This window comes from Muntiacus reevesi, chromosome 8 (genome assembly GCF_963930625.1).
Source record: "Muntiacus reevesi chromosome 8, mMunRee1.1, whole genome shotgun sequence".
Lineage (NCBI taxonomy): Eukaryota > Metazoa > Chordata > Mammalia > Artiodactyla > Cervidae > Muntiacus > Muntiacus reevesi.
The window spans coordinates 50,012,649-50,040,148 of NC_089256.1; the positions used below are offsets into that span (position 1 = coordinate 50,012,649).

At 53.0% G+C, this 27,500-nt stretch overlaps 1 protein-coding gene across 2 annotated transcripts; it reads right to left on the minus strand.

Annotated features, from left to right (window-relative positions):
• Positions 1-1,194: 1,194 nt before the first annotated feature.
• On the minus strand, positions 1,195-27,500 carry MELTF (melanotransferrin). Of its 2 annotated transcripts, none has more exons than XM_065942694.1 (16): positions 27,443-27,500; positions 25,561-25,715; positions 24,164-24,263; positions 21,929-22,111; positions 20,144-20,300; positions 18,889-18,956; positions 14,610-14,797; positions 13,893-14,073; positions 12,932-13,083; positions 10,384-10,480; positions 9,257-9,451; positions 8,183-8,339; positions 8,004-8,071; positions 6,048-6,235; positions 3,699-3,897; positions 1,195-3,246 (listed from the first exon to the last, which is right to left on the minus strand). In XM_065942694.1, exons 1-16 carry the CDS (start codon positions 27,489-27,491, stop codon positions 3,164-3,166), a joined length of 2,220 nt encoding a protein of 739 aa, XP_065798766.1. In that variant the 5' UTR covers positions 27,492-27,500; the 3' UTR covers positions 1,195-3,163. The 2 variants fall into 2 exon arrangements, with proteins under 2 accessions (XP_065798766.1, XP_065798765.1); XM_065942693.1 differs by having other exon boundaries at positions 24,164-24,266.

Sequence of the window (27,500 nt, forward strand, 5' to 3'; positions counted from 1 at the left end):
CTCACAATTCTTTAATCTCGTCTTTCTCTGGGGCCTCTGTGGCCAGAGGTGATTGGTCCAGCAGGAGTCACCTGACCCACTTTGGGTCCAGATTTCTCCCCCAGGAATCTGAAACTTAAGCCCCCAAATTCAGATCCCAGAGTAACAACAGTAGCAATAGTTAATGTCTCTTGCACCTGTTATGTGCCAAGGACAGTGCTGAGTGTTTTACATATAGTATAAATATCCTGTCTTCACAACAACCTCATCAGGTGGGTATTATTATTCTGTTTGTTGTTTAGATGAGGAGCTGTGGCTTGGACTTAATTAACTCCCCCAGTGGATTAGGGGAGGCAGGGACAGCATCAAGAGAGTTGATTGGCCAAACCCGAGTCATGTGACACAGAGACAACATTGTCAACTTCTGCTGCCAGGACCCCAGACTTCCTGGCTTCATGGTGATTGGGTGCCGTGGGGAGCAGGGTTCCAGCTCTGTGAGGTGGCTGTGAGGAGGGATGGAGAAAGGGAGGGAGAGAAGAAGGCAGGCTTGGGGAAGAATGAAGGGCAGGATCCCTGGGAGAGGGGAGCACCAAGAACTTCCACTTCCCAAGTGAGTGTAGGGCACCAGCCAAGACCAGCGCACCTGCCACTCTTCAGTATAGGCCAGAGAGTGCCCACTGTGAGGACTGACCCCTCCTTCCCTTCCTCCAGTGAGTTAGCAGCCAGCTTGCCAAAGGAACGGTGTCGGTGACTTATTTTGGAGACAAAGGGCAGGGGGTGGTGGAGAAGACTGCACTGCTCTGCACCTGGTCCCCAGAGGAACAGATGCCTAAGAGGCCAAGAGGACGGAGGCAGCTGGGATGTGCTGGGATGGCTGAAGCCAGAGAACCAGTCCGTATTGGAGAAGGGAGTTGTGGGCTTCGCTGGTTGGAGGCTCAGACTGGTTCCTGACTGTGGTTCTGAGTGGAATCTGTCATTCTGGGAGGTAGGGGGGTGACCTGGGGCTTGCAGACCTCTGACCACCTAAGAAGAAAAAAGTGAACCATCATCAGCAGTTTTCTATCAGAATCCAAGCCTCAGCCAGTGCAGGGTTGTTTGGCTTTATTTAAAAGAAGAAACCGATGTCTTTTATGAGTGCTAACAAAGCGGTGGCTGTTGGTGTCACCTGACAGAAGTCACCCAGCACTCAGGCAGGTCACACCCCCGAGGGGCTCACAGTACAGCCTCACACCCGGGGCAGCACACTGGCCCAGGATGGCCGCATGGTAATACACTCCTCACTGCACAAATCTCCGTTTGGAAAAAAAAGAAAAAGAAATCAAACAATCATCAAGTCAGAGAAGAATTATTTTGCTCCTTCAGAGAAGAGGGTACAGGGTTGGTAGCTGAGGCCGGCTTCTTCTGGCCCCTCACAGTGGGGCGGGGGCCAGGATTCCTCAGGACGGTGTGACAGTGGTCAGGACACTGCCAGCGGCCTCCTTCTCCGCTGAGGATGGAAGGGATCCATCCCCACGCCCACAGGTGGGGGCGAAGCACTGGGAGCCCAGCCTGTCATCAGCATCCCCGAGGCCCCCGCAGACGGAGATGCAAATAGCTCCAGGCCCACGCGGCTCCCGGTCTGCTGACGAAGGTGGCTTGCTCTCGTTTCTTCTTTTCACTTTTTTTAAGGGAGCAGATTTCAGAGTAAGAGCTGGCAGTTCGGGGAACTTTTTCCTGCTCTCCAAACAACCATGATGATAATGGAGACCCTCTCCCAGCACTTTCCACTGATTTGAAGGGGATGGGGAGGATGGAGGCTTCCTCTGAAATGAGTGGCCCTCGGGCCCAGTCAGAGGACAGCTGGGAGGAAGAGACCCTGTGTCCACACCTGAGGAGCCGGGACACCCCTCAGCCCCTCAGTGGCCTGAGGTTCTTTTGACAAACAGAATGGCATCTCCCCATCCCCAGCTCTTCAGAGGCACACCCCCCTACTTGAGCGCCTGGAGATCACTGGGCAGCCCCGAAGGCCGAACCCTTTAATTTGGAGGAAACCACTGTTGCCAGAGGTACAGGAGTAGCTCCAGAGTGGTGGACATCACAGCAGGGCAGGAGTGGATAAACTGTGAGGGAGCCTAAGAGGAGGAAACCAAGGAGTGGGGATTCCTGCTGACGGGGCGAGCCCCAGGACAGAGCCTGGTGCGGCTGAACCACCAAAGGGCAGGGCACACAGAACATGCTTTGTTCTGTGAGGCCTGCCCTTCTTACCACAGACAGGTATTTAGGCAAGATTTTAGACCTCCAACCCTGCATGAAGCCCCTTACCTAGTAAAAATTCTGAGAAGCATTTCCGTTGCCCCAGGACCCTTGAGGACTTCATCCCTAGGGTCCAGCCCTGGCCTCCCCAGCCCAGCACAATCAGGGGTCCTTCGGTCCTGGCCATGCCAAGCCACAGAAGGCAAGGACAAAGGGCTGTGAGTGCCCAGAAGCTTTGCCTCCTTGGAGGGCCTGGCTCCCGCCTCATCAGGTACTGCCTCAGTGGACAGACACACAGTATCCTCACGAGGGAGGCTGGAACAGGGAGTCCAGAGGACAGACGGAGCGGGGGCTGACGGGAGGTGCTGGGTGCGGTGTCCACTCCCCAGAGGAGGAGGTGGGAACCGGCAGGGAGGGGCCGGCAGGCCTGTCATCTCACCAGGCCCCCCTGGGCGGCTCAGCAGGGCGAGTTCCAGCAGAGAGGGCCATGTGGGAAGCTCAGGTTCAGCCCGTTTCCTTGGCAACCGGTCTTTTCCAAACCCGAGGCTGGTGAAGATCCGTGTGGTGGGAGCCTGCAGACCTGCAGGGAAGCGGCTGTGCCAGCCTGTGGGTGGGGCGTGACTGGAGGTGGGCCAGCGCGCCACCTCAGGTAGCGGAGGGACAGGTGGTGCCTGGGAGGCAGAGGCTGGGTTCCAGCAGGAGGGACCCGTTCAGCCCAGCTGGGGGCACTTTGCTTTAACATTCATCTTTATTCCACTTTGAAGCAATCACAGAAACTTCAGAGTCGGAATCGCAGCCCTGAGGAGCTCTGCTTTTTCACGCTTCCTTTCCCATCACACATTTTTTTCTCTGAGCAGTGTTAACCGGATTTACTGAGGAGAACAGCCTGATTTAGAGAGATTTCTGAATAGGTTTCCATTCCAAAGGAGGGCAAGGCTGACCCAGAGATGCTTCAGAGGCAGGGCTGGAGGAGGCTGGCCGTGAGGGCCAGCGGGAGCAGCAGTAGGAGTAGGGAGACCCTGGAGGCCGTGGTCGCTGAGGGATTAAACACAGACAGTTAGGGCCTTGAAGGAGCTGTGTTTGTAGGCCCACTGCCACTCATGTGCAGGACTAGATGGAGCGTATTTTTGTGTACTAAACTCACTCTAGGCTCCCTCTTGCTACCCTATTACAATTTTTCTTTCCCCTGGTTTCTTTACATATTCATTTCTTTCAAAATTATACTACATGTATATTTATGCAGTTGCCTGAATCCTCTTTGGATGATTATTTTTAACATTTATATTCATTATCCAGGTCTGTCTGGATTCCACAGCCAGTGTTTCTGCTATAACTGTTCAGGCCCTCTCAGGGCACTTCATCTTGATCGTTTGCAAAGACGCAGAGCACCCTTTGGTTCACTCAAGGTTTGGGGAGAAAGGCTTGGGAGGATGCTTGGGGATTGTGCCCATTCTTCTGTGGGGTGTGACCCTGCCAGCCTGCCCTACCTGTGCCTGAGCACTGCTGAGACAGCATCCCTTCCAGAGCCACCACGTAGTCCGGGCCCAGCCAGTCACGGTATGTCGTCTTCTCTCCCACAGGTACTACCCGGATGGTGGCATCCTTGAAAAGCAGATCTTGGCCATGATAGCTGGAGGAGTCGAACATTTTGAACCCATTCTTATTGTGGTCATCTCCAAAGAGGTCCTGGAAGCACACAGCAGATCTGCTTTGCATCTGGGCTCACAGATGGTCACCTGGGTATCACTTGCCACTAATTGCTTTATGCACCAAGGAGCAAGGAAAGTCAGGTGCCAAAACTCTGCTTTAAAACTATCACTCATTGACCTCTGTCACCAAAGCTGATGTGGAGTACGAGATGACCAGAGCCACCACAGTAAGATAGCCATCCAGAAACATTCACACTAAATCAGCTTTTGGACATTGAAGCCTGAGCCTTCACAGGAAGAAAGACTCAGAAATGAGAGAGGATGTGGATGAGATTACTGAGGGGTCTGCTAAGTCTGCTCAGCATTCCTCATCCTTCTCTACCAGGCTTCCTCACTCTTTTTTATGGGTATCCTTTATCCCCAACCAAAATGATTTCATAAGAGAGCCATTCATTCTGATATCAGTGCTAAGAAAGTACTAGGTAAGTTGAATATCCTTTACTAACCCACCCTCCTCACACCCAAGAAGTTCTTGAGGAGATGTTTTCTTCCCTGTTGAGGGTTCTCAGGGTGAATGTGCTATGGTTCCTGCCCTGAGACAGTCAGTAAAAAGGCCAGAAGGGATGTGAGAAATGAGGAATACATACAGCACACCAGAAGAACATGGACAAATGCCCACTTCAGCCTTCAAATACTGGTCAAGGGGGAAAGAAAGAGTAAGGTGGCTATTGATCTTTTGGGGGGACTCATGGATCCTCGTGAGGATCTGATGAAAGCTCTCAGCCTTCTCCTCAGAAAAGTGCACATCCAAACAGGGCTCTTCCCCCACATCACTTCAGAGGGTTTCAGGACTCTTGGGGAAGCCCACAGACCCAGAGTTAAGAACTCCTGAGACAGAGGGATTCCATAGGAAAGATGAGACTAAACATCACTTCCAAGGTAAGGAACCGGCCTGGAGGGTCAGCTGCCTCTGCAAGTCTGTGGTGCTTATTGACGGAGGGAAATGAGGTCAATTTCAGTCTACATCAGGTTGGGGGTGTGTAGAGGGGAAGGTTTGGAACATGGGGCAGTATTGTCAGATGGCCTGGGTTCAAATTTCAGATGTGTTCTGAAAGTGTGACCAATAGGATTTGTTGATGGACTGGAAGTAGGGCATGAGAGGAAGACAGGAGTCTGACCTGACTCCTGAGGAAATGGGAAGTCTGAGGCTGCTATTCACTGAAGTGGGGAAGACAGAGGGAAAAAGAGGAGTCCAACTTTGACTTGTTCAAGTCAAGATGCCTGTTAGAAATGGAAATGTCAAATAGGAAGCTGCCAAAGATGCATGTTTGAGAGTAAAGGGTTAGACTGAAGCAGGGTTGAGGATGTATACTTAGCAGCCATCAGTATACGGATGGTAGTTAGTGACCTGGGGCTGGATGAGATCAATAGGGGTATAGGTGCTGACGGAGAAGAGGGCTTAGGATGAACCCTGGGGGCACACCAGTGGTTACCAGCCAGGGAAATGAGGAACAACCAGCAAAGGAGATGGAGGAGAGGCTGGAGAGGTAGCAGGAGAGCCGGGTAGGCATGGGGCATGGGGCCTGGGAAGCCAAGGGGGAAACTGCATTCAGGAGGGTGATGAACTTCTGAAAGAGGGAGCTGCAGCCAGTGCTGCTGAGAGGTCAGGGAGACGTGGACTGAGAAACAGCCACAGGATTTAGCAGCATGGGTCAGTGAGACCTTGATCAAGGCAGTCTCAGCACACTGGTGGGGCCTGTCTGGAGTAGTCTCCATCCTTAAGGGAGATCAGGAAAGGAGGAATTGATGACTCCAGACTAGAGATGGCTCTGTGAAGGAATTGTGCTGTAAAAGGGAGTGGGGTTATGGTTATAAGGGGATGTGAGACCAAGAGAAGGTTCACTTGTTTTTACAGGATGGTAGAAATAAGAGCAGGTTTATATGTTGGTGGGAATGGTCTGGCTGAGAAGGGAAAATTAATGATGCAGGAGGCAGAGGGGACAGTGGTTAGAGGGATGGCCTTGACTAAGTGACATTCACAGAATTTCTGAGAAACTCCCCAGAATTTCCTCAGTTTCTCCTGCCGTCTGCTCCAGGTAGACTGAGGTGACCCAGGGGCTTGGCTCGCCCCTGTCACCGTCCCCGCCCCGCAAACCGCCCAGTGGGGCAGGTCCTGCCCTCGCTCACCTGGGCCTTGTCCAGCAGGCCATACACAGCGAAGATGTTGGTGTCCGGCCGGACCATGACTGCATGGGAAGGTATCTGGGCCAGGTTACAGGCTGCAAACTGGGTCACCTCGGCCCGGGCCCCGTTGGGACACAGCAGCTCGTAGTCCTCCGACATGAGCTCAGCAGCCCAGGGCTCGGAACTGTGGCCTGAAGGGATGAAGCAGAGGGAGGGAGAGGATAGAGAGAGACTGCTTCCCTCAGGGACCCCAAGTCCTTGACTGGGGAGGGGTGGTGATATCTGGCCTGCTCCCCAACCCTCTTCGTTTCTCAACTGCTCTGCTCTATTACCTGAGTGAGAGAACCCAGCTGGGCTTATAATGTTATTTGTAGGGAATAAGAAGCATATACTATGTAGCAGTGAACTATATAATCACTCCCATTTTACAGATGGAGGAACAGGCTCTTAATCACTCCCAGGCAAAGAACCCCATCTGTGTGTCATAGGTCTCAGGCCTGAGGGTACAATGGACTCTCCCCTAACAGCTGAAGTTCTCAAGCCAGACGGAGTAAAACATCATGTGTTGTTGATCTATAAGAGGCCATTTCAAATGCCCTTTCTTGCAAAGAATCTCATCAGGTAGGCTAGAATGGGACCCAGGAATCTGCATTTTAAACCAGTAACTCAGTAATTCTGATGTAGGTGACTGGTCCAAAGGCTTCCTGACAAACACTACTTTCAGGAATCATGTTATTTTGTGCCTTTGTATATCACTTAGTATATACTGCCTTTCTATCTCCAGGAGGAACTCCAGGTGGGTCCTTGAGTAGAGAGAAAAAAGTGAGTGGATCTGGGAACTGGGTTCCTCTCCGCAGGTGAACCTCGCAAGGGCCCCGTCTCCTCCGTGAACCCCCAGCCCAGGACACAGAGGGCACAGGCTGGGACCAGGCAGGGCTCACCACTCCCTCCTTCTGGGGGATGACCCCCAGAGCTGTTGGTGGGTGGTTGGCAGGTGAGGGGGTTACGACAACAGGGCCTGGAACCCTTCCAGCTCTGTTGAGGCAACTGGTTTTCAGCCTTAGTGACTTTCATAGGCATGGTGGGATCTGAGTTTTGAAATATTGATTGATATTTTTTCCCTGCATGTCTTGCTTTCCCTTCACCAATCTCCACCTCCCTTCAGGCCTTCTGCCTTTCTGCTCTGAGTTCCTGGGAAGAGATGTGTTAGGAGAGAGTGGAGAAGACTTAGCTATCAGTGTTTGGGGTTGCAAAGTCTGGGGTGTAGGCAGGGTATACAGAAAACGCAAACAAAAAATGTTGAAGGGAAATAGTTTCCAGTCTTCAAAATGCATAGATTCCCCAAAGAGGGAGAACAGAACGGGGCAGGGGGGTGATGTACAGGCCTGCAGCACAGTAGAACTTCAGGTGGGGGCTTTGGGGTCCTGGAGCAGAGGTCCTGGCCTCTTCTCCCCAGAGGAGCCCAGGAAGGTGACTCCAGAGAAAAACACCACCTTATGATGTGAATGGGGGGCATGCCTTGCCTCACGCACCTCAGGGCTGCGGAGTGACTTCCCTGCACATGGCATTGACGTCCTCAGGAACAAACACAAGATGCTAATGTGAACTGATGACCCTGGGGCGAGCGGTCCCTGCCACCCTATCCACACACCTTGGTGCCATGTAAACACCCTGGAAGGGGTTTCTCCAAGCTGACTGAGTGTCTACCATTTTGGTAGAATGGGGATTTGGCTTCCAGAGAAATAGACTGTCAGGTAACCTGTGCACTTGGATGTGTAGCCTGAGGCCCGTTCTTACTGTCTGGCCCTTGGGCTCCCCAAGGGGCAGAGCCTTCTAGACTCAGTCTTTCCCAGCTGCCACTTGGCCTGCAATCCCAGCAACATCTAGTGCTAGATTCTGCTGGAGATGGGGAAGAGCCCTACCAGTCTGGCTCTGTCATGTCCCAGGGCTGACACATACCATTTGTATTGTCAAAGACCGTCGTGTGCTTGACGAAGGCAACGTCTCCTGCATTCTCAACCAGGCACCTGCCACACAAGAAGTCAAGACAGGTATCGGCAGGAGGTCCCATCCTGGCCCCTGGCCCCAGGACCCCCCCCCCCCCCCCCCCCGCCATCCGGCCCCAGCCCTCCGGGTACCTGAAGGCGCCACTGTAGCCGTAGTACCTCTCCTGGCTGTTGCCCACACACTTGTTGCGGCCTTGCTCATCCCCCACGCAGAGTGCACACAGTGAGGAGGGGTAGTTTTTGGGGTTGTTCACTGGCACGCAGCTGGCACTGAAGAACTCACTCACCGCTGGGGCAGAGGGAGAGGGCTGTGTTGAGGGGCTACGGCAGAGAGGGCGATTGCTCCCCCGCAGATCTGCCCCCCTTGCCTGGCGCTATGGCTCAAGGACACCCATCTGCTCCCGCCCATCCAGCTCAGAGCAGCACGTCCCCTCCTGTGAGGATCACAGGGATGGGGGAATGCAGAGATTGTCTAGATATGAGAACCCTCACTGACAACCTCTGGTAGAAGAACCCACCTTCCCTTGAACTCCCCCAGGGACAGGGATCTCACTACCTCATAAACTCTTCTGTTCCAGTCAGAGCAACTGCCCAGCTGTCTGGGAGTGGGAGCAGCCAGTCCTAACACCTTACATGTGCTTGTGTGGGTGGTTAGAAAAAAGATGTGTTATTTTCCTCCAACGTGCCAGCCGGGACAGAGGTGTGTGTGCAGCCAGCTTCCTCCTGCCTTCCTCGCACCATGAATGTGCATGATTTAACACCCAGGGAGGGCCCAGCCTATGGCATATGGTAGGTGCTGGGTAAACGTGTCTTCTTCAGCACTGATATAGATGGCTGGCCACTTCCCAACAAGGTCCCCCAGATGCCCGGTGACTGGACTAGACAGGACAGTGTGAGCCAGGCCTACCTAGAGCCAATGCACTTGGCCTGCTCCCCATCCCCCCCCCAGAAATATTCCACTCTGAGTAACTAGGTAGGGGCCCTGGTACCCTCCACAGAACCAGACACCATTGTCCTGGGTGTGGCCAAGAATATTCCCCAACCTTCCCGAGAGCAAGGGGCACGTCAAGGAGGAAGAGGAAACTTCTCTGGGGCTGCCTTCTCTGGGGTCCTGCTGGGAGAGGACCTCAACCCTCAGAACTGGCCCTGACCCCAGTGAACCCCCAAGAAGGGCTTGCACGTGTGTGTCTCTGTGGGGGGCGGTACCTGTGAGGACGTCGCAGTCCCTGGGCCGGATGAAGCCCCTCTGCACGAGGGCGCCCACAGGGATGTCCCAGCCCGTGGGGCTGCCGAAGGCCGGGTGGCAGGAGCGCTTGCCCCGCAGCTCATCCAGGGTGAAGGCGTAGGAGCTGTTCCGCTTCACCACGGCCACCACGAAGTACGAGTTACTCCTGTCCTCCGCTGGGGGAAGGGACGCCAGTGAGGCCCTTCATCTGTGCTTAGTGGCCTCGGCTGAGCAAGAGCCAGGGCCAGAGCCTGCAGTCTGTTCCCTCCAATTTGTTCCCTCCAGTTGCTTTGACCTCAGAGCAGTGGCTCTGGCCCCACACACTGCTCCCCACTGCTGTCAGACCCTGGCTGCCCGGGCTCAAGAGCGCCCAGGCCAAGAGCCAGGTGGGTGTTCAGAGAATGTATCTGGCAGCGAAACCTCTGCGTGTCCCCTCATTGCTGAGGGGCAGCCTATGGGGTTCCACTTTTCAGCAGCTCCAACTGCTGAAATTCCAGAAGAATTTCTTTCTTTCCTTACACTCAGGAGGTATTTTTCTCACCTCCTGGGAGAAAACTGGAGGCATAGCTGAGGATGCAGATGCACTATCCCTAAGATGAGAGAGTTCTCATGTCCAAGTGGAATGGACCTGAGTTCAGTAGACCTAGAGACAGAGCACCTGGGCCCCAGCCATTGAAAAGGTGCTCATGAGCTGACAGGAACGTGGGTCCCGGGCCACCTGCCATTAGCCACATGGTCTGGATGGAAGAGGCCAAGGAGGCTTTCTAGTTCAGACCCTGGCAAATTACTCAGCCTGTTTTTGTACAGCCTGGGATGCAAGCTAAAAATAATTTTTATATTTTTAAAGCGTTGTTTAAAAAAAGAACATGCAGCAGAGTCTGTATGTGGCCTGCAGAGCCTGAAGTGTTTACTCTCTGACCCTTCAGAGAAAGTTCGCCAAAGCCTGCCAGACTTCCAGTGACTGGGTGGGTACACTGTGCCTGGGGCCAGTGGTTTGCCTGTGACAGACAGCAACTGGGAGAAAGACTCTTTTAGAGAAGTTTTTATAAAAAAAAAAAAAAATCAACCAGCTCCATACTGAGGCCAGTGGCCTGGCACCTGCACTCACGGGCATAGTGCTCCCCGGCTGCTGGAACCAGGCCATATGTCTTCCCTGCTGTGTAAATGTCCTCGCCCTTTAGGGTCACAGCATCAATTTGCCCAGCCTGCAGAGGAGACAGAAAGAGTGGTCAAGCTGAGGTGGGTCCCCAGACAGCTCTGGGTGTTGGGATCTGACAGGTGCCAAAGCTGGGTCTCTCAGGAACTCTGGCCTCAGGCTCCCTTCCCCTGGGAACCCATTCCTGCCCCATCTGCCCCTTCCTCTCCTTGTAGGGATGCTTGGAGGACCAGAGACCTGAAACCATCCAGTATCAGCATTCCCATTCATGGGTGTCTCTCAATCTTGAAGCAAATGTTTTCTGAGGGTCTCCTGTTGCCAGACCCTGTTTTGAGCAGAACCTAGCACAGTACCTGCTCTCGTGCTCCATGTGGGTCTCCCCATGGCTTGCCAGCCTCAGAAACCTGGGCATTGAACTGCATCCCCAGAACCTGGCCAAGGACTGGCACACAGCATGAGTGCATTACACACTTCTCAAATGTGTGCGTGAATGGGTGAACGAGCCAGGTCTGAAAAGAAGACAGTCTCAGGGTCTATGGGAGGAGGCTCCAGGGTTGAGGGATAGAGCCCTGCCTCAGGAGTAGCCCAGGTCCGCCCCCCCTCAGAGACCTCTAGAGCTCTCTGGTCACCTGTGCCCCATCCCCACTTGTCCATTCTGAAGCCTCTGGACAGGTGGCTCCTCAGACCCTGCAGAGAGATTAACTGATAATCAAGCCATACCCCAAGGAAGCAGGTGGGGCCCAGGGAGAGAGGGGACACTGGGACCTCAGGAAGGTGCCCCCCATGGTCCAGGGCTGAGGCGTGACGTTATGATGACAGAATAAAGGCAGTGATGCTGATATTCTGAGCCTAGGAGGGCCTCTCTGGGGGACCCTTTCCCTCCCATCTAGACCTTCTACCCATCATGATGCTGAGGAGGAACCCAGACCCTAACCCACAGCCCAGGGCCCGGGCCAGCTGACCCCTGCTTGCCTAAGTCACTGTGGTCAGGCAAGAAATCGATATTAGAGCTATACTGGACATCATCTCTGACAGCCTTAGAACTGAGGATCTCTGAGCCTTTTGCTGGGGTTCTCAGGACCCCCCTAATGCCAGTCCTTTCCTCCCATGGCCCTCTGTGAGCTCAGATGGAGAGAGGAATTGTGCCTGGTGAGAGCTGCATCTCCCTGCAGCTCTGCCTGGTCTGGTGCCCCTGGAACCAGCCACTCCTCCGCAGGACAGCCTGCCCACGACTCGGAAAAGAAGAGTCCCCACCCCTGAATTTCCCTTCCTCAATTCCAGCTGGCCTTCCCTCCCTCAGTACTATATCAGGCTCCAGGCAACCTCTGGGGAGAGAGGCTCCCCTACCCTTGACCTGGGTGTCCTGGAGCAAGTTACTTCCTCAGCCTCCCCTAGCCTCATTCTCCACCTCTGATAGTAATCATACCCACCCCACAAGTGTCGTCGTGAGGATTAACTGGGGTCACCCACGTGAAGCTTAGCACAGTGCGGGGTACATGGGAAGTGAGTGCTTATGAGAGTGTTAGTGTCACAATCCTGGCCTCGTGTCATTCCTGTCCGCTTGCCTCTTCTCAAGTCGATGTGCTGCCTGGCTGGGGCAGGGTGGACACCCCAGGGCATGTGACTTGGCCTGCACTCGGGGACCACCTTGAAAAGGGCTCCTCACCATCAGGCCCCACCCTAGTTGATCTTAAAAAACAGGAGGGAAGCAGTCCTGGAGCAGAGGAGACCCCTGTGACCACAGTAGGACCTCAGCCCTGACTGCAGGGCCACGGGGCTGCTTCCCACTCCTGGCCTCAGTCTCCAGTCAGAGAAGCAAGGCAGGACAGAGCAGAATGGGTCTCAAGACCAGGGTCAGTGCTTTTAACTACAGGTGGCAGGCATATAAATGAAGGCTTAATCAATTTAATGGGCCATGATAAGCTCAAAAAAATAAGGCTAGGATAAGATATACAGAAACTATTAGCACACATTGTACTTAGTAAAGATAAGCACTGTTTGGTTTCATACCTCTCTATAGGGAATATATATTTTTACAGGTTTATCTCTGAAAGAAAACTTTTTTTGTGTGCTAGATTGTGATGTAAAATGTATTTCTGACTGCATTGCAGTTTAATAAATGATGATCCAATGCCCACCCCCAAAGTGCACAAGGGGAAACTGAGATTCAGAAAGGGAAAAGGACTTGCCCAAGGTCACAGGGTCATCAGTGCCAAGTCTCATGGTCCTTCTGCTTCTGGCCCACCTGCTCAGCAGGGAGGAGTCCCCAAGGGAAACAGCCCCCTTCTCCCTGCCCCCCCACCCCCTGCCAAGGGGCAACTTCCTGTGGCAACTTCCTCCTCCTCTTTCTCTGTGGCATAGTCATAGAAGACTTTCTTCTCCTCAGGCTGCCCTGTATCCTCCAGACCAGTCAGGCAGAGGGAGGGCCAGTAAGGACCATCCCAGGCACTGCCACTGCCTGCCCACCTGGCCCGCTCTGCCCTCTGGATGCAGCTCCCACCTGGATTTGTTCCATGCACTGCTGTGGGGACTCGGCTGACACACACTGGATCTCTGGCTTGAGCCTCTGCCGGCTGAAGGCCACAGCCATGTCTCCACATTTCTGGATCTCGGGCGTGGACAGCACACACCAGCGCAGGTAGTGGGGCAGCCCTGTGTGGGTGTAAGCATGTGATCACACTGGCCTGCATCAGGGGCTGGCCCTCAGCAGTAAGAGCCTGGAATCAGACCCAAGAGAAATTCTGGCCCTTTCTTTCCATGGTTAGCTATAAGGGTAAGTTATTTCTCCATCTGATCCTGTTTCCTTACCCAGAAAGAGGAGGATGGAATCCCTCCTCTGGGAGGCTGTGAGAAGGCTTGAGGCAGATCAGGTCTGCCATGTATCTAACACAGCATCTCTCTGGCTGTAGGTGGTAGATACATGGGGTGGGGGCTAGAGGCATGAAGTCATTGACAGACTACTGTGAGGGTCCAGGTGAGAAACAGTGCCAGAACTAGGGCCATGGCCACATGGTGAGGAGGAGGAGTGAGGCACTGTGGGAGGAGTGAGGCACTGTGGGAGGATGGGAAGGAGTGAGGCATTCTGGGAGGAGAAAGGCACTATGGGAGAATGGGAAGGAGTGAGGCATTCTGGGAGGAGAAAGGCACAGTGGAGGGAGAAAGACAGGACTTGATAACTGGGTGGAGAGGCAAAGAGACCCTTCCCAAGACAGACCCTGGGGTTCTAGATCCCAACCCCCAGAGCAGGTAGGGTTTCCAGGGTACAGTGCTGCCATTTGACTCCAGAGATGCTTCTTCCCCAACCATGAGAGGCAGGGAGGTGGAAGCAACAGGTTCCCATTGAGGCCAAGAAGCACACACACCTCCTGGGGTGTGTGTCCTCCTCTGGCCACCTCTCAAGCAAGCCTGACCATACCCATAGACAGGCTGGGGCCAGCGAGAGAAGAGAAAGGTAGACTTACGGTTGGGGTCACAGAGGAGACCCTTCATGGCATGCAGGTATTCACGGCCCAGCCATGCCTCATAGGTCTGCGTGGCGATGGGCACCAGCTCGGAGGTGGAGTCCTTGAAAAGCAGGTTCTTCTGGCCATAGGCCTCAGAGCTGAACATGTGGAAGCTGCTACCCTCATGGCTGAACAGACGCTGTGTGTCAAGGGGCAGGGGTGGGGGCTGATGATGTACTGTGGGGAGAATCCTTTCTTCCTAGTTCAGCTCCCACTTCCTTCTTCCTGTGCCTGCAGGCCAGGCACCCACTCTGAGGACCACACGATCTCTCTCCTTCTCCTTCCCTGTGCTCCCCAGCGCATTCTGCCTGTTCATACTCAGCTGACTGAACACATGGCTCAAGGCCCAGGTGTGCAGTGGTGCTGAGCACAAGCAGTGGGCTGAGCTCAGTGGCAGGGATGAACCAAACTAACTAAGCTGGTGTGGCCTGTGGCAGAAGCTTGCTGCTCTTCTGTGCAGCGGTATCAGTAAAACACTATTCACCACATTTAATTAATGGTGTACTTTGACATTTATTGGTTTTGTCATTTTGTTTATTTGCTCATATGTTCTGCCTCTGGGTCCTGCCCCTGGTCTGGCTGGTGCAGCCCCGGGATGGCTCTGAGCCCCCACCCTGGTGAAAGACGAGAAGGTCCCGCCACCCCAAGAAGCTGTGTGGGGTGCCCTGAACTCACCTGGCCTTCGTTGAGCAGCCGGAAGATGAGGCCTCCATCTGTGTCGGCCCGGACCACCACGGCGTGAGCTGGTACCCGAGCCAGGTGGCATCGCCTCCATTCGGTGACATCAGCCCGGGTGCCATCCCGGCACAGCAGCTCAAAGTCCTCTGACAGCAGTGCCTGGCCCCAGGAGGGCAGGGTTTTCCCTGGGAAGATGGGAATCCTGTCATAAGCCAACTCCTATCCTGAGTGGGGCTTGTTGAGGACCCTTGGGAGGGGGCCTGGGGAGAGCCTAGGGTGTCACGGACAACAGACACACAGTGAAAGGCAAGCCTTACAAGAAGTGAGAACCAGGACCACATCAAGAAGTGAGAACCCAGAATCATACCAGGAGGTGAGAAACCAGAATTCAGAATCAAGAGGAGCTTGGTGGCTGCACTGTATAAAATCAGGTGTCTCTATAGAGGTGCTTATTTACTTACATTTTAAATTTGTCACCAATTTCTAATAAAATGGATTTGAGATATCTGACAATAAAATAACACATATAAACAGAACTGCTTGTTAAAGACAAAAAGAATAAGAAAGTAAGAGAAACTGAGGATGAGAGAGAAACATATCAGGAGTTAACCACTGCCATCTGGCACTAAATTTAGTTCTGAGCAAAAGGCAATGGTGGAAACAAACCCTGACATAGTTTTCCAGAACTGTGGCCCAAAGAGAAGAGGGCAAATTCTCGAAGCTTCACCCACAACTCCAGCTATTAATATTTTGGTATTTTTCCTCCATATTCTTTTTTCTATTCTATCCTCTAACCATTTAAAATATGGTTAAAGCCATACATGGTAGGCAATTTTACATCCTATTTTTTTTCACTTATTTAAAAATATTTTTCCACATTACTGGAAGCTTTCCATAAAACTCATTTATAAGACTGAAAATCAATACCAAACAGGCATATTAATAAGACTAATTTTAAGGGTTGTAACTCATACAATAAAATATACCACAGATGGCCCTACATAACAATATTTTAATGACTTATAAATTTTAAAATGAGGAGGATAAACCGTTGCTAGATAATAGGAGGGAAAAAGATAATTTGTGTGATCATGAACACTCTATTCACTCTAAAGCTATTTAAAAACAAACCAAAAAACCAAGAAAGTAATAGTTTGGAAAACTCCATAAAGGTCATTTTTAATGACTGCATGATAATTTATAGCACTCTCAACAATTACTCAGTGTCATTCTCTCCCCACTCCTCAACTTTCCTCTATTTTTAAACTGCTGCAAAACCTTTGTAATAGAATTCTGGGGGATCACTTGGCCCTCCCCCGAGACAAATGCATCATTTGGGTATTTCAATCTGCCACTCCTGTTTTCCTTCACTAGGGACAATTAAAGCCATATCACTTCACTACTTTGCACATTTATGTCAATACCACTCTTTTGCTCTTACCAATCTTGTTGCAATCTTTACAGACAACTCTTTAAATAATTACTTTCTTAGATTTCCTTAGATTATTATCAAAATTTTAAATAATTATAACCCAATACATCCCTAATGCCAGGCTTCAGCAATACATGAACCGTGAACTTCCAGATGTTCAAGCTGGTTTTAGAAAAGGGAGAGGAACCAGAGATCAAATTGCCAACATCCGTTGGATCATCGAAAAAGCAAGAGATTTCCAGAAAAACATCTATTTCTGCTTTATTGAGTATGCCAAAGCCTTTGAATGTGTGAATCACAATAAACTGTGGAAAATTCTGAAAGAGATAGGAATACCAGACCACGTGACCTGCCTCTTGAGAAACCTGTATGCAAGTCAGGAAGGAACAGTTAGAACTGGACATGGAACAACAGACTGGTTCCAAATAGGAAAAGGAGTACGTCAAGGCTGTATATTGTCACCCTGCTTATTTAACTTATATGCAGAGTACATCATGAGAAACGCTGGGCTGGAAGAAGCACAAGCTGGAATCAAGATTGCCAGGAGAAATATCAATAATCTCAGATATGCAGATGACACCACCCTTATGGCAGAAAGTGAAGAACTAAAGAGCCTCTTGATGAAGGTGAAAGAGGAGAGTGAAAAAGTTGGCTTAAAGCTCAACATTCAGAAAACTAAGATCATGGCATCTGGTCCCATCACTTCATGGCAAATAGATGGGGAAACAGTGGAAGCAGTGGCTGACTTTATTTTCCTGGGCTCCAAAATCACTGCAGATGGTGATTGCAGCCATGATATTAAAAGACACTTACGCCTTGGAAGGAAAGTTATGACCAACCTAGGCAGCATATTAAAAAGCAGAGACATTACTTTGCCAACAAAGGTCCGTCTAGTCAAGGCTATGGTTTTTTCCAGTGATCATGTATGGATGTGAGAGTTGGACTATAAAGAAAGCTGAGCACAGAAGAATTGCTGCTTTTGAACTGTGGTGTTGGAGAAAACTCTTGAGAGTCCCTTGGACTGCAAGGAAATCCAACCAGTACATCTTAAGGATCAGTCCTGGGTGATCTTTGGAAGGACTGATGCTGAAGCTGAAACTCCAGTACTTTGGCCACCTGATGCAAAGAGCTGACTCATTTGAAATGACCCTGATGCTGGGAAAGATTGAGAGCAGGAGGAGAAGGGGATGACAGAGGATGAGATGATTGGATGGCATCAGCGACTCGATGGACATGGGTTTGGGTGGACTCTGGGAGTTGGTGATGGACAGGGAGGCCTGGCACGCTGCGGTTCATGGGGTCACAAAGAGTTGGACATGAATGAGTGAATGAACGGAACTGAACATCCTTAATTCTTTCTCCACCTCCCAAATTCTTGTTTGCTTGATTCATTATAGGACTGTCGTGCTCTGGGGACAATCCTATGTCTTTTTTTCAGATCATTTTTCTCTTGAATCTGGTTCATGCTATTTGCCTCCATGAATGTCAGACGACATTATGGACCTTCTAATTTAAAGGGAAATAATAACAATAAAAAAAGGGACAGTGATTTTTTAAAAAGAAGACAATGATCAGACATGATGGAACATGAAAAACTGTAGAGACAAAGGTTGATTGATAGCCATCAGGGAAGGGGTTGGGAGGGACTGACCAGAAAGTGGTATGATGGAACTTTGAGGTGAAAGGGCTGCCACAGTCACTATCTTTTTTTAACATACATTTTATTTATTTACTTATGCTATTTTATTTGTTTACACTGAGCCAGCTCTCAGTTGTGGCATGTGGGACCTAGTTCCCTGACTAGGGATCGAACCTGTGGCCCCTGCAATAAGACCGCAGTCTTAGCCACTGGGTCACCAGGGAAGTCTCTACAGTCACTATCTTGATTGTGGTGGTGGTGATTATACAACAGTGTATTTTTAGCAAAACTCAGAACAGTACTTCAAAAAGGGTGCATTTTACTGTACATAAATTATACTTCAATTAAAAAAAATAAAAGATTCTTAGGCAAATCCAAATTAGAGTACATTCTATAAAATAACTGGCCTGACTCTTCAAAAATGTCACTAAAAACAAAGAAAAATTGAGAAACTATTTGAAGTTAAGGAAAACTAAAGCAACCTAACAACTAAATACCATGCAGGATCCTAGAGCAGGTCCTGGTCTGAAAAAACTGTGGCAAAGGACAGAATTGACAATTAGTGAATCTGGAATATGGATTATAACTTAAGATGTTATGTCCATGCTACATTTCCTGAATTTGATAACTGCACTGTGGTGAGGTCTACAACACCTTGTTCTTAGGAGATATGTACTAAAGTATTAAAGGGTGTGATGTGAGCAAACATACTCTAAAATGGTTCAGAAACACACACACATACACACATACATGTGGCAAATGCTCAGAGCTGGAATCTGGATGAAGACTAAATGGAAGTTTTTTGAATTATTCTTGCAATTCTTCTAAAGATCGATTATTTTAAAATCTAAAAATTCTTAAATGACAGTGGTATAATGGATCAACACATAACACCAACCCATCTTTAGTAAGTCCTCATCTGAGAGGTAAAAGGATGGCTCTTCAGGAGAAGGAGCAAAGGCTGGAAGGGGTCAGTAGATGACAGCTAGTGCAGAGGTTTATAAACTTGTTTTTCAAAACCAGAACCCAATCTTAACAAGGAAAATGAGCCCACGGCCAGATATGTGTCAGAGCAGGGCAAAGCTGCTCACCAGCCCCCTTGTGCACACAGCAGTTTAAGCTCCACTGGTGAGACCAGCTCTTTCTTTCGGTCAGGGAGCTTATGGGGCCTGAAACCCGCCGCTGGGGCCAGCCCTTCCACTCACCATCTGTGTTCTCCAGCACTGTGCTGTGCTTCACAAAGGCCACGTCCCCGGCCCCTTCTGCCAGGCACCTGCGCAGGTGGAAGCAATGAGGCAGGCTGGGGTCCAGCTGCCACCCTCCGCCTCGGGAGGTCTGGCCTGGGCCGTGCTGGGTGGGGTCTTGGCAGGCATGGGTTTCACAGTCATGCAACCTGGGTTCTAGTTCCCCAGTCTATGTGGCTGTGTGGCTTTGGCAAATTGTGGAACCTTCCTAACCTCTACTGCCTCTAAAGCAGGGATGAGGAAGCAGCTCCCCTAGAGAGAGATCCTTTATAATCCATGTAGATTCTGTGCAACTGAGCTTGGGGCCTGAAAGGAGCAGGTGCTCAAAGGGCAGCTGCTTCATCGGCAGCCTTAACGCTCAGGATGTTTTGAAGATGACTCTGTCCTGAGGCAGGGGATTGGGCTAGATCTTCTCACACCACACCAACAACCCTGTGTGGAAGGGCCCAGGACTTTATGGATCCTCCATCTGTCACTGCCCAGTGAAGGGAGGCAGGTCAGGTTCACTGGACGAAGGGGCAGCCCAGGTCCCTACAGTCAGCAAACAAGTCGGGACTGGACTGGGGCATGTCTCCAGGAGAGGCAGGGTGGGTGAGTTTCTGACTTGGAGGACCAAGAATCATTTCTCCCTCTGTGCCCCAAACTTTATTTCCCCTATTCCACCCTGGGGTGTGGGGCACCAGCAAGCTCTCAGGTTCCAGGTGGAAACACTGTAGCCAGGGTGGAGAGAGGGAACCAGTAGGCTTCCAGGCCAGCCCCCACCGGGCATGGTTCCTCCTTTGTAGACAGATGGGAGGGCCCCACAAGCAGTTAAGAGACTCTTGTCTCCATGGAGCACTGATTTAAAGGGCCAGCCTGAATAGGAGCAGAGGCCAGCCCTGAGTTCACGCCTTGGGGGTCCCAGCCACACTGCCCAGTCCAGCATCCTCTCTGCTGGTCTCAGACACCAGAATGGGGACCTGGGAGCGGCAAATGACCATTTTTGCCATTTTCTTCTCTCTGAGCCCTTACTTCTCTAAATATACCAAACATGTTGATTTTATGAGTAAATCCTGTCTGGCATATTCTGGTTTGAGGTTTTTAAACTAACCAGGCACATGAACTATATAAAGGGTGCTTTGATGAGATGCAGCTGACATCACCACTCCCCTAGGGGCCCACTCAATGACGAGGTGTTTTTCCCCAGCGCTTGTGGCCCCACCCTAGCCCCTCTCACCGGAAGGCCCCGCTGTAGTCGTAGTATCTCTCCAGGGGGCTCTTGTCACACACTCCTTCCCCAGTGGTGTCGCCCCGGCAGAGGCGACAGAGGGACTCTGAGTAACTGGTCTCTCCTGCCCCCGGGACACAGCTGCCCCCAAAATAGTCACTGACAGCTGTGGGAGAAGATAGAGGGGGGGGTCAATCACACAGCATCAGACCCCCCGCCCCATCCTCCAGGGTGGGCTCGGGCCACTCAGGCTGTAGTCAGGAGGGCTGGGCTCCCCGGGGACCCAGCTGGACTCTCCAGACTCTGAGCAGACCTGGGGAACTGGATCTGATCAGAAGGAGGCCTAGTTGATGAAGAGGGTCAGGATCTGCAGGATTTGGGGGCCTCTTCAAGCACCCGGGCCCTAAGTCCACCCTCTTGGCAAATATTTATCCTGTGCCCAGTTACACCCTAGTACCATGTAGGGTGAGCAAATGCCAGTACTACACTGGGTCAGTTGCATCGTGCTTGGCTAAACCAAGGTCTTCCAAGGTGGGTTCCTTTCTTGGTCTTTCTGCATCCTCACAGTGCAGTAGATATTTAATAAATGGGCCAAGTGGCTGGTAAACCTCCCACCCCTGGTCACCATTTGAGAGGACATGGCTTTCAGGTTCTTACGCATGGCGCTCTGTGGGGGCAGCGTAGCTGTGTATATGTGTATGCAGGCGGAGGTAGCATGCACGTGTGTAGTGTGTGTGTGTGTGTGTGTGTGTGTGTGTGTGCGCACTGTGAGAAGCCCACCGGGAGGTATGGAAGTTGAGCTCATAGTAACAGAGCTCCCAGCAGCGAGCGCAGACCCTGTGTGTTCTGCAAAGACACTGTGTGCATGATCTCAGTCCTCCAAACCACAGCACTGTAGTAAGTCTTAACCTCCCCATTTTGCAGGGGAGGAGAGTGAAGTTCATTGTGTAATCATTCTGAGGGCAGGCCATGCTGAGCCAAGGTTTTCACTCATGTGTCCCCACAGAAAAGTCTGGGCTTTGAAAGACGACGTGCTCGCCCCGGTGCAGACAAACCGGGAGGCAGCCTGCTCAGGGACACAGGGTTTGGGGACACCCGAAACTCTGTCTGAGGTGTGCTATAGTCCGAAAGAAGGAAGTTTGATAAAAATGTAGTTGTGATGCGTCGGAGGCCACCTCAGATTGACACAGCACAATGGCCAGCGGCTGACTGGGAAAAGAAGCCTGAAGCATGAGAACCAGGGCTCTGGGCTCCCGGCCAGGCTCCCCAGGACCCCCTGCCCTCACTCAACTCTCGGGGGCACATTTCGTCTGCAGGACAACCCTATTCTCACCACGCGTGAATCAATGTGGGGCTCTGATTAGCCACGTGTGAGCTTCCTGGGTACAAGCCTCATTTGAGTCCTGAAAAAATACAGCTTCTGACCCTGTGAAGCTGATGGCACACTTATGAAAATAGCAACCATGTCTACCGCATTGCGAGGCGCTCCTGGGCGATTCACCGTCTCCCGCGGGTGGGCCTTGTGGGTCCTTCGCTTGGCTGTGCTTTAGAAACTGGGATGAGGGCCCAGCGCCTGGAGGAGCCGACCAGCCAGGAATGTAAGTGGTGCAACACCAGGCCGGCCAGCAGGAGAGGGGGGAGTGATGTCACTGACCGGGTGTCCCGAAGGCCCAGGGGAGGGGGGACTGTGCTGCTCCTTAAAGGGTGCCATGAAGGTGAGCCTGGGGAGACGGAGTCCTGTGAACGGAAATGCAGAACCCTTGCGGGAGAAGCCCCTGGCGGCCAAGCCCTCACCTCTGAGCACATCACAGCCCATCACCGAGAGGCGGCCGCTCTCTACCAGGTAGCCCACGGGCACGTTCCAGCCCACCGTCCGGTTGATGCCCGTGTGGCAGGACTTCATGCCTTTCAGGGTGTTGATGGTCACCTGGGAGCCCCTCTTGACCACAGCTACGGCATAATAGGAGGTACCAATCTCTAGAAGGAGGGGAGAGGAGAGTAGTGAGGGTGGCAAGGGAGAAGCTGCAAGAGAGGCTGGGACCCTGCCCGGGAGGGAGGAGGGAGAAGGGTGCGTGTGGATGTGCTCACGCATGCGTGTGCGGTGTTCTAGTACTAGATAGCAAGTGGGTGCAACGCACATGTCATCACAAGACCCCGCCAGCCTCAGGTGGTAGCTATTATCCTGAGATGTTAATTCATGCATTAATTTCCCCCTTTTCCTTCCCAAGCCAGCTGGCACTACATTTGCACGCATCAAGGTCTTCCAAAAGCAGAAGTAGCCTGTAAGTCTTTTGTTTTCCAAAAGTATAGGCCCTTAGGAGAACCTAAAGGAACTGAGGGAATGGTGTCCTGTTATGGGAATAAGGGTGGTTGGGAGGAGCAGAGCAGGGGCTTCCCCCAGATTAGAAAAAGCGACTTCTCAGTGCTGGGCCGGGGGTGGGAGGATAGGAAGACTGGAAGAGAAACACTAGCAATGTGGTCCCAAATCACTCAAGTGAGTTATCCCAAATAGCCACAGTGAGTCGCCTAAGATGGGCCTGGTCTGCATCCTTGTATAGCCTCAGTCCCAGCACAGGTTGGTCACTTGATGACTCTCAGATGAATGGGGTGCATGTGGGTAGGCAAGGGTCTAAGCCTTGCAAAAGAGTCCCCAGGACCAAATGTTGCCTGGAAGAGGCTATTCAGACAAGACAGGGATGACTCCTTTATGGGGTCCGATGACCAGGGAGCACCCCAGCACACACACATGGACACGCACATGACTGCCCGGGGCAGCGAGATGCCCGTGATCAGACTGAAGTTATGTTCGAGAAAACCAAGCCGGTGTCATTTCCTGCACCTGAGCCTGGCCTGTGCCAATCTAAGGAGCCCCATCTGGTCTCACCCTCTGACTCCCCAGCGTGGCCTTCCTTTCTAGCTCCTTGAACGCACCAAGCTCTTTCTTCCCTGGGCCTTTCTCAGAGCTCCCGTCTCCAGAGAAGCCGTCCTGCTGCTCTATGTCAGCAGGTCTCCCATCGCCCTGATCTTCTGCATGGCCGTTACTGCGCTCACAGCACCCAGCACACCTGTAACTGAAGCGTTTGGTGCTTATTTACCATGTGACTCCTGCTCTGTGAGCAGGAACGGGCTGTCTTGTTTACTGGCCTATGCTCATGACTGGCATAGAGGTGCTCAATGAATGTGTTGAATTAATTAAAAGAGGAAGAGCTGCGTCTGGGACCCACGAGACAGGGCTGTTCCTGGCCATTGAGTGGAAAGGCTGGCTGGTTTTTGTCCTCTGACGGTTATCGAGTGACCAAGTGAGACCCTCTGCTGGGTACCAGGCACCGAGGCTATCCAAGGATGCGGACCAGGCCCGCCTCAGGGGACTCGCTGTGCTGAGGACAGAGAAGACGGACAGAGGGGACAGGACCTTGTGGAGTGAGCGAGTGCTCTGAAAAACGGGAAGGAGCGGCCTTTGCAGGGGTGGGAGGGCCCAGGGGAGCTCTTTGGTGGGGACAGCTGAGCTGGGCTTGGAGAGACTAGAGGCGCTGGACAGGCTGAGCCAGAGGCAGGTGTGGTGTGCGTGCAGGACCCACATTGCTGACTGCACCCATGTGTCAGGGGCACACAGACAGCAAGGGCAGAACCAGGGTTCCTTCATGGTCTGTTGGGCTCTGCAGCTCCTGGTCACCACTTCCTGTCTGGCCCGTCCCCACTCCCCACTGTATCTCACAGAGGCCACTGGGATGCAGGCAGCTGGGCCTCACTGATGCCCTGTTCATCTGGCTATCACGCCCAGCCTTACACTAGCTATGGGGCAGCCCCTCAGTAAGAGCTGATGGGTGACAGGGGGCTTCTGGGCCCCCCATGAAGAACAAACTCAGGTCAGCCCTTTGTGTTTCCGGCACCCCCAGGTCTCAGGGGCATGACACTCTGGGGACAGGACCACTAACCAGCTCGGGGAGTGTGGGGTCGGGCCGAGTCCAGCAATGACACACCGCTGAGCGACCTCCTCTCTCCTGCCACCCTTCCCACTTGCCCTCTGACCTTGGTCGTACACCTCGCCCACCACAGGCTTCAGGCCATGCTCCTTCCCCGCTTGGTAAATGGCTCCTCCATCCAGAGTGATGGCATCAGCCTCCTGGGCCTGCTGGGAACACGTGGGTCAGTGCAGCCTGGCCCCCGGGCCGCTCACCCAGGAGCTCAGGGATGCCCACCAGTCTGCGCCCGAATAGCCCTGGGGGTGCACACAGTCCTTCCATCTGGCCCAGAAGCCCCATCCTGGCTCAGCCTTGCAGGCCCCTCCCCGCCAGGGCCCAGGGGTCTCCCCTCAGCAGGACCAAGGGCTCACCTTATTTTTCTAATTATATTATTTTTAATTTTATTGGACTCTGGTGGCTCAGATGGTAAAGAATCCGCCTGCAATGAGGGGGACCTGGGTTCAATCCCTGGGCTGGGAAGATCCCCTAGAGAAGGGCATGGCAACCTGCTCCAGGACTCTTGCCTGGAAAGTGTCATGGACGGAGGAGCCTGGCAGGCTACAGTGCCTGGGTCGCAAAGAGTCGGGCACGACTGAGAGCCTGAGCACTATAACAGACGCACACAGCTAAACATAAGCACAGAATGAAAATTAGTGAAGAGTGAGTGTCCCTCGCTTTCCTGTTTCTCCACCCTTTGTCTCCACCGCTAACCTGTTTCCTGGGTTTTCTCTCTAAGATGCAGGTTGAATCCTACAGATGCTCTCTTCAGTTCAGTTTATTCCTTTTTGTTTTAAAAAACACAAATGGGGTCATGGATAGAATGATGGTTCAACATAATTGGTTTCCACCCTTACTGTGGATCCAAGCCCCTGGCCACATGGACTCTGACTGGATTCGCTCTGGGGGCGTATCCCGGGGTGAACTGGAAGGGAGACCCTCGTTCCTCTCCCCAGTGTTTCCCTCCACACCTTATCCTGCACTAAAGTCCTGCCTCTTAACTGTCAGTGCTAGTTAGCAGGCCTCCCACCACTCACGAAATCCCTCCCACTCCCCACACACCCACCCAGGACCACTGCCCCAGAAAAGACACAAGCCCTGTTCTAGAAAACTCCAGGGAGGGGGGAGAAACTGCTGTGGGCCACCGAATGGTCTGTTGTACGGGCTCCCCTGAGCGGGGCAGGTCGTGTCCCCCATGTAGAAGGGCTCTGTGTGAGGAAACTCTGCCCCTCAGTCACCTTTCCCCACCCGTGCCTGAGCAGGGCCCTCCCGGGGCCTCCCAGCGCCTGGCCTGCGCCTCCTCGGCAGGAAACAGGCTGGCCCTTGTTGCCAGGGAAACTCAGGCGGTTCTATCGCCCGGCCCTGGCAGGGGGACTTGGGAACTTTTCCCAGTGAATGAGGCTGTTGTGTGCTCCCTCCTGAGTCACAGCCCTCTTGTCTGGGCAGAACGGAAGGGAGAGGACTCACCGTGATGAGCTGGATGCAGTGGTCGGCGGAGGTGCCCTGGACGCACAGGACAGAGGGCTGGATGCCCGCTTGCTGGAAGGCCTTGCTCATGTCACTGCATTTCTGCTGCTCCGCGTCTGAGATGGTGCACCACCGCACCTCCATCCCGCCAAGCACTGGGGTTGGGTGGGGGACAGTGAGGCCGGGGCCCTGCAGCCCCAGCCCACTCTGGGACCCCTCAGCACAAATAGCCAGTCCTCACCACAGCCCTGCCCTCCCACTGTGGGGTGCTAGGACACAAAGAGGTGTTGCATCCCGGGAAGGGGCTGGGCTCACCTGTAAAGCCTGTGTGGGCCATGCATCCCCTGCACTTGCCTAGGGGCAGACATCTGGCCCTTTGCATTGGCCAAGGAGGGTCTCCCAGTATAGCAGCCGGGTTTTCCTCACCCACCCCTCCCCGGCCTGGAGCACAGCCTGGCGGATGGAAGGAGCACTGGCTGGTTCCTGCCCCTCTTGAGTCTTTGTGTCCTCTAGCAAGAGAGTGCTGGACTGGGTTCTCTCCCTCAGCAGTGCTCCTGGCCCCCATAATGAACTAGGGCGTGAGACCAGGAAATGGTCATGGCTGCCCCCTGAGGAGACATCGGTGGTTACATCCACTGCAGACCCACCCTCTGTGGGCAAAGCTCCAGGCACCTGACAAGGGGAGGGAGGGGAGTGAGCAGGTTGGCCTCAAGTTCCTCTTCCGTGACAACTTATTTGACCTCTCTGAGCCTGTTTTATTATCTGAGAAAGCAGATGAGGGCAATACCTTCTGCACTAGAAGTAAACCTCTGTAGAGAGTCAGGATACAGGGTCTTCAGTTAACTTCCATTTAGGCCCCTGCTCTGGTGGGGACCCTCTTGGGTCCTGGGATCTGACCAGGTCAGAGTTCTAGAGAGCCCCCAGTCTAGGGGCCCAGTAGGGAGTTTCCTCCACTAATCACCCTCCTAGCCAGACCTGCCCTGAGGCTTTGGGTCCATTTCCACCAGGCAGGGACCCTCCCAAGGCAGTCTGTGCTTCCCATCCCTACTCCAAGGGTGAAGACTGCAGATTCCTCCAGTCTCCCTTCTGCCCCTCTTGGCCTCCTCCAGCTCCACCCCAGGGATGTAGAACTGCTCTCCCCTCTCCAGTGCTCCAAAGCTGCACCCTGGTAGACCTAGCAACTGCTGGCCCGGACTGGAGTGGCAGGTCCATTTTCTGTACTGATGGTCAGAGCGGTGGCTTGAAGCCATCCTTTCACCAGCCTCTGCGCCGCTATCCCTGCAGGCAGCCAGGCAGCTCCCTGGGAGGTCCTGCCTCAAGTCTCAGCGTCAAGGATCCTGACTCCCTTGCGAGTGGCCTGCCAAAGGAGAAGACCCTGCCTGCACCCCCTCCTCTGTCCATGCTGGGCACCCTGGAGCAGTCTCCAGGGCAGTATCTCTCGCCTCCTCCCCTCCAGTCCCTCAGAGTCTTCTCCCACCTCCCTCCGGAAAAAGTAGAGCCTCTCTGGCCCCTAGACCCTCCCTGGGCTTCCTAGGCATCAAGAGCATTCACTCTCCGGACCTCCTCTCCGCATTCCAGGACTCTCGCCTCCATGCCTCTGCCCGTGCCTCTCCTTGGCTACCTTCGCTTTTTCAATGCCCAGCTCAATACCGCTTCCTCCAGGAAGCCTTCCAGATATCCTGGTCTGGCCGGGGCAGTGCTAGTACCCTCCTCTGTCGTCCTTCGCGCCTTTCTACGTCTCCCCTCTTCCCTGGGAAACAAGGTTCAGGACACACTTTTCAGCCCGCGAGACCCTCCTGTGGCTGGGGGTGGGGGTTGTGGCTGGAGAACCCAGGACCCCCGCCCCAGCTCCGCCTCCCAGGGCCGGGCGGCGGGGTCTCACCAGTGCGCAGAGTCAGGAAGAGCCACAGGGCCACGCTGGGACCCCGCATGGCGCAGCT

Excerpts from the sequence above, each read along its gene's own strand:
- MELTF (XM_065942693.1), bottom strand. The coding sequence starts at position 27,491 with ATGCGGGGTCCCAGCGTGGCCCTGTGGCTCTTCCTGACTCTGCGCACT. Across the intron at positions 25,716-27,442 it reads CTTCCTGACTCTGCGCACTG|TGCTTGGCGGGATGGAGGTG; the intron begins GTGAGACCCCGC and ends ACCCAACCCCAG. Across the intron at positions 9,452-10,383 it reads AGCCGGGGAGCACTATGCCC|CGGAGGACAGGAGTAACTCG; the intron begins GTGAGTGCAGGT and ends CCCTTCCCCCAG.